This window comes from Salvelinus namaycush, chromosome 5 (assembly GCF_016432855.1).
Source record: "Salvelinus namaycush isolate Seneca chromosome 5, SaNama_1.0, whole genome shotgun sequence".
Lineage (NCBI taxonomy): Eukaryota > Metazoa > Chordata > Actinopteri > Salmoniformes > Salmonidae > Salvelinus > Salvelinus namaycush.
Genome location: NC_052311.1, coordinates 62005624 through 62018314, shown reverse-complemented (window position 1 = coordinate 62018314; position 12691 = coordinate 62005624). Strand labels below are relative to the sequence as shown.

The window sequence follows — 12691 nt, the reverse complement described above, 5'->3', positions numbered from 1 at the left end:
TCTCGTTTCACCAAAAACCGTGATATTAGGTTCTCAAAACATATCAAAAAGGCAATTGTTTCAAAAAGGCAGTTGTTACACATGTAACAAGTTTGACTGAGTGCACTACTTCCACATGGTACAGGAACTGAAAAATAGTAAAAAGGAAACTCTTTTATAGATGTTGTTGTTCCAGGAACTGGTACCACAAAACACATGAGCTGTGATTATAGTTCACTATGGTGCTTGAGCAGCAAACAAACCGTATCAATGACAACACAAATATTAGGACTGAATTTGACCGAGTTGAAAAGGTTATTTAATATATTCTTAGTGTTTTCAAATTGGTATACACACCAACTTATTTTTCTGAGAAAAATAATACTGAATCTATTTTAAAACCAGAGTTTTACCATTTGCACTGAAGATATGACTTTGAATAGGTCTCTCGTAAAACCACTCTTTCCTCCCTCATCTCTCGATTTTTCTGTTTGGTGGAAGAAATGGGGTCACCACAGCACACTACACAGCCAGACGCTAACCTGACACACTGACACAGTCAGACACAGCTGGAATCAAAGGGGATGACAAGCTCTATCTAGGTATGAAACTATATCAATACCTACAAATGTGTTATTTGCACACATGTCTACAGTTACTTATCATTCCAGTCATCTGTAATCATCTGAACCCTGTTTAATCTGACACAGGAGCTGATATCCTTGCTATCAATTCTATTCTGAATAATTGCTTCATTATCAGAGTAATTATGCCTATGTCTCCAATTTGACACAGTTGTACACCCACAGACATGGTGTGTATGTGTGTGTTTGGCCACTGGGGTGTAGGTTGTGCTCTGCTGTAGCCTTTGTGTGACAGAGATAAGTTTGTAGCGTCTACAACGGATCCATATAGATACATTTCTATATATGGTCTGATCTAGATGTGTGTGTTGAGGATGTTGTAGCATGTGATCCCTATAGTGTGTGTGTTTGTGAGTGTGTAGGTGGTACCGACTTATAACCTTTTCACATTGTCTGTTTCACTTTTGTCGGTTTCCTGTGTCTCTTTGCCTGAGGCCTTTTAAGCTTAAAGCGATGGTTTCATATTTGGGCTCCTGAGTGGTGAAGTGGTCTAAGGCACTGCATTGCAGTGCAAGAGGTGTCACTCCAGTCCCTGGTTTGAGTCTAGGCTGTATCACATCTGGCTGTGATTGGGAGTCTCATAGGGTGGTGCACAATTGGCCCAGGGTAGGCCGTCATTGTAAATTAGAATTTGTTATTAACTGACCTGCCTAGTTAAAATACTAGTGTTACTCAGTGCTTGACTTGGGCAGGAGCTTACTGCTGCCTCAAATGTTCTACAGCTTGAGTTCCGGTTCCTCTTATAAAATATTAATTCAAAAGTATTGTGGTGCACCTGCACCCAAATATAAACAGTACCGGCACCTACAGTGCCTTGCAAATATATTTATCCCCCCTTGGCGTTTTTCCTATTTTGTTGCATTACAACCTGTAATTTAAATTGATTTTTATTTGGATTTCATGTAATGGACATACACAAAATAGTCAAAATTGATGAAGTGAAATGAAAACAATAACTTCTTTCAAAATTGTTTTTTTTAAAGAAAACGGAAAAGTGGTGCATGCATATGTATTCACTCCCTTTGCTATGAAGCCCCTAAATAAGATCTGGTGCAACCAATTACCTTCAGAAGTCACATAATTAGTTAAATAAAGTCCACCTGTGTGCAATCTAAGTATCACATGATCTGTCACATGATCTCAGTATATATACACCTGTTCTGAAAGGCCCCAGAGTCTGCAACACCACTAAGCAAGGGGCACAACCAAGCAAGAGGCACTATAAAGACCAAGGAGCTCTCCAAATAGGTCAGGGACAAAGTTGTGGAGAAGTACAGATCAGGGTTGGGTAATAAAAAAAGATCAGAAACTTTGAACATCCCACGGAGCACCATTAAATCCATTATTAAAAAATGGAAAGAATATGGCACCACAACAAACCTGCCAAGAGAGGGCCGCCCACCAAAACTCAGGCAAGAAGGGCATTAATCAGAGAGGCAACAAAGAGACCAAAGAAAACTCTGAAGGACCTGCAAAACTCCACAGCGGAGATTGGAGTATCTGTCCATAGGACTGCTTTAAGCCGTACACTCCACAGAGCTGGGCTTTACGGAAGAGTGTCCAGAAAAAAATAAGCAAAGATGTTTGGTGTTTGCCAAAAGGCATGTGGGAGATTCCCCAAAAATATGGAAGAAGGTACTCTAGTCAAATAAGACTAAGCTTGAGCTTTCTTGCCATCAAGAAAAACGCTATGCCTGGTGCAAACCCAACACCTCTCATCACCCCGAGAACACCATCCCCACAGTGAAGCATGGTGGTGGCAGCATCATGCTGTGGGGATGTTTTTCATTGGCAGGGACTGGGAAACTGGTCGGAATGATGGATGGCGCTAAATACAGGGAAATTCTTGAGGGAAACCTGTTTCAGTCTTGAGATTTGAGACTGGGAAAGAGGTTCACCTTCCAGCAGGACAATGACCCTAAGCATACTGCTAAGCAACACTCGAGTGGTTTAAGGGGAAACATTTAAATGTCTTGGAATGGCCTAGTCAAAGCCCAGACCTCAATCCAATTGGCAATCTGTGGTATGACTTAAAGATTGCTGTACACCAGGGGAACCCATCCAACTTGAAGGAGCTGGAGCAGTTTTGCCTTGAAGACTGGGCAAAAATCCAAGTGGCTAGATGTGCCAAGCTTATAGAGACATACCCCAAGAGACTTGCAGCTGTAATTGCTGCAAAAGGTGGCTCTACAAAGTCTTGACTTTGGGAGGGTGAATAGTTATGCACGCTCAAGTTCTGTTTTTCTGTCTTATTTCTTGTTTGTTTCACAATAAAACATATTTTACATATTCAAAGTGGTAGGCATGTTGTGTAACTCAAATGATACAAACCCCCAAAAATCCATTTTAATTCCAGGTTGTAAGACAACAAAACAGGTCAAATGCCAAGGGGGTGAATACTTTTGCAAGCCACTGTATTTCAGTCAAGCACTGCTATTACTATCAATGATGTCATATTGTGTCTATGGCTACTACTCACAGACCACAAGGGGTGGGAGTTAGCCTAGTCGTTAAGTGTGTTGGGCCAGTAACTGAAAGGTTGCTGGTTCAAATCCCCAAGCTGACTGGGAGAAAAATCTGTCTCTGCACTTGAACAAGGAGATTAACCCTAATGGCACCTGTAAGCCATTCTGGATAACAGTGTCTGCTAAAATGCAAATGAGATTCAGTGCTGAAATGGTGGTCAATCAGAATCAGATCCTATTAGCAACATATGAAACCAGTATTACCTGTAGAATGTGTCTAAGCTTGACTGATTTCCATGGCGTTGGACACGCAGAGTAGGGCCATGGAGCGACTCATCCAGCAGATGAAGATAATTTGATCGACAGTGAGACATTTCCATTCCCATAATGTGGAACTCAGGTCTTACTGTCACTGATTTGTAATGCAAATATACTTACAATAATAAAAATGATATCATGTGTATTTCATTTTTTTGCATTTAGAAATATTTGATACGGGAAAAATTATTTCACAATTTCATTACATAAATGTGATTCATAAATCACAAACAATGGTAAAACTCTCATGAGCAATTATGAACATAATTTATCAAATGTTTGGGCTCCCTCTGTTGGAGAGAAGATATTGATCATGAACATATATGTAGTCTATTTCTAGGCCTAAATCCATTTCGGAGGATTTCATGGATTGATCATAAACATACATGTAGTCTATTTCTAGGCCTAAATCCATGTCGGAGGATTTCATGGATTGGGGGAAAGGGGGGAGACAGCAATGACAGGAGCAATTTACCTGCTGGCACAATGTATAAAATGAAATGCATCTTGACACAGCATTCAATCATGTATACTCTACTTTGCATTACTTGTACCCATTCAATAGCAACGTGTATAATACATGGTTGTACACCCTAAGCTCCGCTAGGGACCGTTGTGCAGTGAGCTTGAGTCGGTTAAAAATGGCAGACAAAATGGAGATGGTTTGTTAAAGAAGAATGGTAGAAAGTGTAAGCAGAGTGAGCTGAAGACAGGAGGAGAAATGGAAGTGAATGAGGACAAAGTATCGGAGGTGGTAGGTGTGGTAAAGTTCTCTGAGCCAGAGGCTTGCACCGAGGATCAGAATAGAGATGAGTCTGTGGCAGTAGGAGTAAAGTTTTTGGAAAAAGTGGACCCTTGCCTTTTGGCTGATCCATTTGTGGTTTCAGGGTGGGTGAAAACAGATTTGGGTGCTGTGAAATCGGTGAGGGTAACCAAAAGTGGTCTTGTGATAATTGTTTGTGTTTCTGCTGGTCAGGTGGAAAAGGCGCTCCGAGTTAAACGAATGGTCTCAAGAAAAGGACACCATTGAAAGGAGTGATTACTGGGGTAGCAGTAAATGTAAAAGTTGCCCAACTGAAGGGGAAGATTCCCGGGGGTTTTGATGCTCTTCGTTTGGTGCGACACAGACAGGGTGGCGTGAGTGGTGAAACAGAAGAGTCATTGTCTGTTCTTTTGAGTTTTGATGTTGAGTCTTTGTCTGACAAAGTGATGTTAGGATATGTAAGTTATCCTGCACGAGCTTTTGTGCTGAATACATTACGTTGTTACAGGTGTCAAGCTTATGGGTATGTGGCAGCAGTGTGTAGGAGGAAGGTTCCTAGGTGTGAGAAGTGTGCAGAAGGGCATGAGACAAAGAAATGTGTAGCACTGGGGAAAGTAGTGGTATGTGTTAGTTGTAGTGGTGTCCATTGGGCTGAGGATTAGAAATGTCCCATGCGAGAGAGGCAGGTTGAGGTTTCCAGGGTTAGAGTAGTGCAGAAGTTGTCATGCTGAGGCAGGGAAGAAAGTAGAGGAAGATGGGTCAAGGGGAGGGATCCTGAGAGGAGTGGTGTCAGTAGTAGATCTGTACCAGTACAGAGGGATAAACCAACAAGTGATGTTTCAGTAAGATTGGATTTTTATCATTTATAGCAATGGAATGTAAGTCACAGAAAATTGAGGTTGTGGTGGCAACTGCAGAGAGGTATTTGGGTGTGCGAGACTTGACATCAGAAGAGTTACAGGGTGTGTTAAGTGGTGGTGTCCCATCCTTTCAGAATGTTGGCCTGAGGTAGGACTAAATAGATTTAAATAGTGGAGTAGGGTGGTGTTATTTTTGTATTATTATAATTTTATTGGAGAGTGTAGTGTTAGATGGTAGGGTATTTGTTTATTTATAATTTTTTTCATGGAAAGTATAAGGGAGTTGTACTCCAGTCTAGTAGGTGGCGGTAATGCAACATTTATTGGATGGCAACCGCCTTTAAACGTCATCGAAGAAGAACGTTGCGCACAATACACACACCCACTCCATTGAGGAAGGAAGGTTACAGTTAGAACTGTAGGCGATGGCTCTCCAAAAAGGCACATTTTACCTGTTTACAAACTGAAGTTTTGTGTTGGCGTCAACAAATCTACAAACAATAAAGGTAAACTGTCAAACAGAACGGAAGAGTGTCTCTGGACAACTGTCAGCGTATAAAAAGGAGCATTTTGTTTTTGTTTTTGTATAGTTCGTTCAGTGTTCTTTCTTTATTAAAGAAGATGTACTCAAATCACGCTGCGCTTTGGTCTCATCACTATAACGAACGTGACAAATATAAAACATTTGATTTCAAATCCAAAATGCTGCAGTATAGAGCCACATAAAAAGTTTTAGCTTCACTTTCCAAATAAATATGTAGGGGAGTGTAACAATCTAAATGTATGATGTATGTGTCTGCTGAGAACGTTGTTTACTCTAAAATCCATTACATTCAGTGAAGTGCTCTGTAATAATAATAATACAATAGATATAGGTTTGAATAACTAATGCATGAATCTTTCCAACAGATTCTCCAGAGCCGGACGACATCGATAGGTAAAACAAAACGTGAAGATCAGACAACCCACTGACTTTATACAAATATACATTTATACATTTAGAGCGTTTTCCATTAAAGTGCAATTCAAAGAAAGCAGTCCTCATAAGGGACTTTCTACTATGCATGTCTTTCTCTCATGACCCAGGTCACAGTCATCCACCAATCCCCAGACCCATGACCCATACAACTTCCCCTCAAGGCAGGAAGACATACTATATTAGTCATTAGGATCCTCTTCCTACCCATCAGCTCTGGGTGGACTGTACCTGTCCTATGGTTGTCATTGGGTTCAACGTCCCCATCTCCTCTGCTTGGTCAGGTGAGTCTTCAACCACACCTGAATCCCATAGTGAGAGTTTCGGATCGTTCTGCACCACCTCAACACACCTCACCATATCCAGCACGTGTCGCCGGAAGTTTCTACACAGGCCGAGATGGAGCACTGGGTTGAGGCAAGCGTGCAGGCAGGCTAGAGCGAACGTAACCACCAGAGTGTTCTCCAGAGCTGTCCTCCTGTTCTCACAGGACCCAGAAACAGGCTCCCCAGGCCTCCCCTGAAAGGTGTCCACCATTAGGGTGATGTTGTAGGGCGTCCAGCAGAGGAAGAAGACCAGCACCAACACCAGGATGACCCGGATGGCCCTCTGCTTCTGGAGGCCCTGGGAGCCACGCTGCAGCTGCAGCAGGATGCAGGAGTAGCAGAAGAGCAGCACGGCAGATGGGAGGAGGAAGCCCACAATGTGGTAGAGCAGGCGGGAGGCCAGGCGCCAGTCAAACCCAGACTGGGAGAGAGACGGGTAGTTGTGGACACACTCCTGTTTGTCTCGTCTGGTGTCCCTCACAGACTCCAGGAAGTGCCAGTCGGGGATGGAGAGGAGGATGGAGAGGAGCCACACGGACAGGCAGCTGGCCTGCACCATCCAGGGCTTCCTGCGAGAGTACATCTGGACCGCGTGGACCACGGACAGGTAGCGGTCCAGACTGATGCAGGCCAGCAGGAAGATGCCACAGTAAAAGTTGATCTGAGACAGAGACACCGAGACAGAGGGAAACATGACTGTTATACAACTGTTACAAGGTTCAGACAAAGACTACTGCTGTAATTGGGTATCTTGATAACAATTTCGTTGCAGTTTATTTATGTGTTATTACAGATACGTATACTCTTGCTTCCCAGACCAGCCCCTCCTCTCCACCCCCCTTACTGTGAATATGGCTCCAGTGATCTTGCAGAGGGGGGTCCCGAAGCTCCATTCCCCAGCGGCCTGAGCAGCCCAAAAGGGCAGAGTGAGGAGCAGCAGGATGTCAGCCACACAGAGGTGCAGGATGAAGGTGTCCGTCACGCTCCAGCCACGCCTCCTCTGGACCAGAACCAACAGGACCAACCCGTTACCCAGCAGCCCCAGAACCAGTGTCAGGGAGTAGAACACGGGCAGGAACACAGCATCAAATCTCATACCCTCCTCCAAGCTGCACACCTCCCCAGTAGAACAGCACGTGTCACTGGTATCGGTGTAGTTACTATACTCCTTGTCAAAATAATATTCGAGGTCAATGACAGATATGTTAATTGTAAATTTCTCACCATTGGCCGTGAAAGATTCCTGTAAAGGAAACAGAACAAATTCAGTTTTACATTCAGTTTGATTTAGGCTTCACGGTGTGTGAGTAAAATGCAATGTCAGAAAAAGTGCCAAAAGTATTGTTTTTCCTGGAGTGTTTCACCAGTAGGATTTATGTGGCTTTAGTATGATATATGTGTGACAAATATATTTTCAGATGACTGGGACTGTAATTCAGATGATTATATATTTATGACAAATGATCATACAGACGGCTCCATTGTGCACCCAAGGGGGCGCTGTCTACTGACTGATACAGAAATTAGTTGCCTTTGGTTCGTTCAGCCATTCCTATGGGGGAAATTAATGGGGAAAGAATGGGGTTTTGGGATAAACGCCGAAAATAAGGTACAGAGATCTTATACCTTTTGTTCTATGAGATAATATCTAACAGTTAACATGACTTTTCGGAAAAAAATGTCTTTATTTGTTTGTTTGTATTACATAAATTCTTCAGAATTCACAAAAGTGATGTTAACTGATGAAGATGATCTCATAGAACAAAACATATAAGATCTAACCAACCCCCCCCCCCCCCCCCCCCTACCCCCCACCAAATAAATAAAAACATTTCCGTATGCTTTGGCCATGGCGGAGTTAGTGCTTACAAAAAGACGCCATTACTATAGAAGAGCCGAAGTGAGAACAGCAGAGGGAGCACCCCGCCATCCACATCGATGGGACAGTAGTGGAGAAGGTCATAAGTTTAAAGTTCCTCGGCGTACACGTCACGGACAAACTGAAATGGTCCACCCACACAGACAGCGCGGTGAAGAAGGCGCAACAGCGCCTCTTCAACCTCAGGAGGCTGAAGAAACTTTTACAGATGCACAATCGAGAGCATCCTGTCGGGCTGTATCACCGCCTGGTACGGCAATTGCACCGCCCTCAACCACAAGGCTCACCAGAGGTTAGTGCGGCCTTCACAACACATCACCGGGGGCAAACTACCTGCCCTCCAGGACACCTACAGCACCCGATGTCACAGGAAGACCAAAAAGATCCTCAAGGACAACAACCACCCGAGCCACTGCCTGCTCACCCCGCTATCATCCAGAAGGCGAGGTCAGTACAGGTGCATCAAAGCTGGGAGCGAGAGGCTGAAAAACAGCTTCTATATCAAGGCCATCAGTCTGTTAAACAGCCATCACTAACATAGAGAGGCTGCTGCCTACATACAGACTCAAATCTCTGGCCACTTAAATAAACAGACTTAATAAATGTATCACTAGTCACTATAAATAACGCCACTTTAATAATGTTTACGTATCCTACATTACTCATCTCATATGTACAGTATATACTGTATTCTACACCATCTACTGCATCTTGCCTATGCCGCACGGCCATCGCTCATCCATATATTTACATGTACATACTTATTCATCCCTTTACATTTGTGTGTATTTGTGTGTATAAGGTTGTTGTTGTGAATTTGTTAGATTACTTGTTAGATATTACTGCATAGTCGGAATTACAAGAACAAGCATTTCGCTACACTCGCATTAACATCTGCATGTGACCAATAAAATGTTACTTGATTTGAACACCACCAAAACAACAGCTATGCAGGTGTCACTATCACTGGTTAACACTTGATCTAATTTCCTTGTAGTGAACTTACACATAACATGATCATTTGCATAGCCACACTAGCTTCACCCTGATTTTGGTGCTAGCAAGCAGGCTAGGTAGTGCTAGGTATCAACAGCCATTATAGTGCATTTCCACATAACACAACCGGAGCCCCATACATTTTCAATGAAGGGAAGTGAAGTGGGCGAGGGGACCGTTGGGCGATGCGAGCATGGGTGATGGAGTCTGAACAGGGCGGAACCAAAGTTTGGGAAAGCTGCCCACTTTGCTTCTCTTCCATTGGATATGAATGGCTTTCTGTAGTTTCATCGCCAACATCGTCTTCAGTTAACCCTATCAGTCCAGAGACCCCAACAAAAATCGGCTTTTATCTGCATGTCCAGTCCTTATATTTAGCCCCACAATTAAATGTTTTAACATTTTATTTTCAGGACAACCAGGGCTGTAAGTACAACACAAAACTATTTGACATAAACAATTACACAAACACATTTTTAAACTCTGCTAAAGCAAAAAAAAACACATGAAAAATGAATTTTAATGAATGCTATAAGTACGGAATGTTTGCTCACTGGGAAATTAATATCCAACTAGTCAGTGACAACTGTTGGAGTTTGACAGCAACTATGTTAGCTTATTACAGTATTATAGACACTATGTCCTGGGATTCACTATGATCTTCTATGTAGAAGAACCCCTTATGTTTTAACGACTCTTGTGTAGCTTGTGAGCATCATACTGCAAAACATGTTACATGTGTGTGTTTGTGAGAGTTTCAGTTTTTCATAGATAGCTTTTACATACATTTTTGTAAAAAGACCAGGGGTCCACCCTTGTCTCACAAATGCCACTCAACCCTTGTTAATGGTTGGTATCTATCTATAAACAAATCTAATAATACAACCCAGAAGTCTGTAGCTCACACAATGTTTAAAAGGGGTTAGATGTCCAAAACATACTATGAGAAGGAAGGAGAATATAGTCACAATATTTTCAGATGCACCCCAATAATGCAACTGTGAGTCAAAATATTGGTGCGTTATTGTGGAACATCTGAACATCTTAACAAAATGTGTGGGTACTGTCTTTCTTTTCACACATATTATATACCCTGCACTGCACCTGTGAAACATGCTAAATGCGATGTGGGGACACTATCTAAAGCCCTATCGGAGTTGTCAAATGTCAATAACTTCTGGGTTTCGGTATTTTCAGACGATTCAATTTGACTCATTCAAAGACTGTTCACACCTACACTTAATGTTAAGGTGCTTCTCTTAGGTCTGATTCAAATTTAGATTTTTTTTTCAGTGCATTTAACTAATTGAAAGCCTATTGTTATTAACAATGTGCATTATGAAAAGTAATATAAAATTGCTTATAATACCATTAATGCTCCCAACTTATTTTTTTAAAGCAATAGACAAATAAAATAAACCTGTACCCATTTGTACAAAATCAATGTTGTTATTCAATGTGATAGTGAGTATTTTGTATATGCAGTTGGAATATGTGTATATCGGGACACTTACCATGCCTTTGAATGGTATTGATGCAGTCAATCAATCAGTTTCCACAGAGATGATGGGCTGCCGCGTTGTGAGCATGATGTCAAACAGAACTGCTATTTTCAGTAAATGGGGAGGAACCAGGAGACAGGAAATAAACTCAAAGGTATTCATATGCAATATTTATTCATTTGTAATACTTCTACAGGCTCAATGTTGATCACAGATTTGTATCAGATTTATTTGTGAATGAGCATTAATTTGTATTCATTATATTCCATGCCTTGTTTTCCTGTTGTTTGTAACGAATGTGTTATTAATTAAAACACATTGTTGGACGCCATAACAAAAAGAAGAGAGATGAGAAAAAAAATTGTTTAACATTGTTGGCTTGCACAAAGGTGAAGGATGATAAGATCCTGTGCTGAGGTTGGCACAATTAACCACAGTCACACTGAACAGACTCCACCTACCCCAGAGTGTGAATTACGGGGGACTAAACCCCCCTGAATGAGAGATAAGCACCCTTAAATGCAACAAAAGTCAAACTTTGGGGGGTCTCTAAGTAATTACTGCTAATTTAACCATTGTCCAATTTGTTTAAGATGCAATTTTGTACTGCTACAGTGGTAAATATGAAAATCTAATCTTATTCCAAATGAAACGAACACTCCCAACTCTCTGTCATAGTTTCTACATTTTCCCATGTAGCTGCACTTTTCATCCTGGGACAGTCACGTATTTCAGCCCTTTTTCAGGTGTCTTGAGTTTTCTTTTTTCAAAAAATGAAAATTTATCAGCAAGATGCATCAATTAATTCAGGCAACAAAAGTGTGAACCTAATAGCAATCGTCAAATGTGACTTTTTAGCAATTTGTAACAATTGTGTCTTTCCATTCATCAAATGGCAGGTGCACACAGTGCACTGTTTGGATGCTGGAATGATTTTGGAGTAGACAAATTTGAGCAGGTAGCTGTTCTGACAATTAGATTAAAACATTATGACTGGTTGTGTTCATGCCACATTAAAAGGTCATACATTTTGACAGTTAAAATAAGTCTTTCCCATTAGGCCCATGAAAAAAGAGATATATAATTTGCAATAACTCTGCCACGGACATATGGCATCTTAAATGCGGAACTAGTATTATGACATTGTGATCTCTAAGGTTTTCATTATGAATGAACCAAATGTTCTTTATCTTGATTTCAACTTATCTTACTTTCTAACCCTCTTTACATCCTTTTTCTACTACTTTCTTTCATGTTGTGATCCCCACCGAAGCCATCAAACCACATCACCTGTCTCTCGCACACACACACACACGCACACGCACACGCACACACACACACACACACACACACACACACACACATCTGGCTTGTTTCAGTGTCGGTCTCTGTTCTTCTTGTCTGGTCTGTGCACATGGTGTAGTTGCAGTGTTTTTTTCACACCTTTGCAGCGTCCGGTGCAGCTGTAGTATGTGAGGTGAGCTATCGATAGAACAAGCTGCATGTGGAACACTAAGAGATCTCATCTTTATATCTGTGCCATTATAGCGTCTGTGACAGCATGGCCAGCGCATAGTGGAAGCCCTCAATGGCAATGTTGATGTTAAAAAACAGGTTATATACACACAATGAGTCCTCTATATATTTCTATAATGGGCCCTAAACTCTGCTCTTCTCAGCACTGTTCACATGCAAAGACACCCAACACCAACCCCCAACCACACACACACAGAGATGCACAGATGCACTCACGAAATTGGATATCAATGTATTCTAAACATTTTTGTGGTCAAACAGCCTTGATATTATATTAATATTGATATATTATGAGTTATTAGCGTAAACAGGAAGTAATGTGCCATTTGAAAGGTGAAGTACAGTTGCCAGGCAGCCCACTTCCACTCTCACTACCCCTCACCCATTCAAGATGGGTTTATTAATAAAGACACATAAATGGAGACAGTTGAAAATATGAACGAAGCA

The 12691-nt window shown here is 41.7% G+C and overlaps 1 protein-coding gene across 1 annotated transcript; it reads right to left on the bottom strand.

The window, feature by feature from the left end:
- Positions 1 to 5716: 5716 nt before the first annotated feature.
- LOC120048664 (C-X-C chemokine receptor type 3-like) lies at positions 5717 to 10780 on the bottom strand. Its single transcript, XM_038994774.1, has 3 exons — positions 10721 to 10780; positions 7176 to 7574; positions 5717 to 6992 (listed from the first exon to the last, which is right to left on the bottom strand). The coding sequence occupies exons 1-3, from the start codon at positions 10721 to 10723 to the stop codon at positions 6216 to 6218; spliced, it is 1179 nt and encodes a 392-aa protein (XP_038850702.1). The 5' UTR covers positions 10724 to 10780; the 3' UTR covers positions 5717 to 6215.
- Between the last annotated feature and the right edge of the window lie 1911 nt (positions 10781 to 12691).

Coding starts and splice junctions, on each gene's coding strand:
- LOC120048664 (XM_038994774.1), bottom strand. Junction 6,993..7,175: donor TCACTGGAGCCATATTCACA/GTAAGGGGGGTG, acceptor TCTCTGTCTCAG/ATCAACTTTTACTGTGGCAT.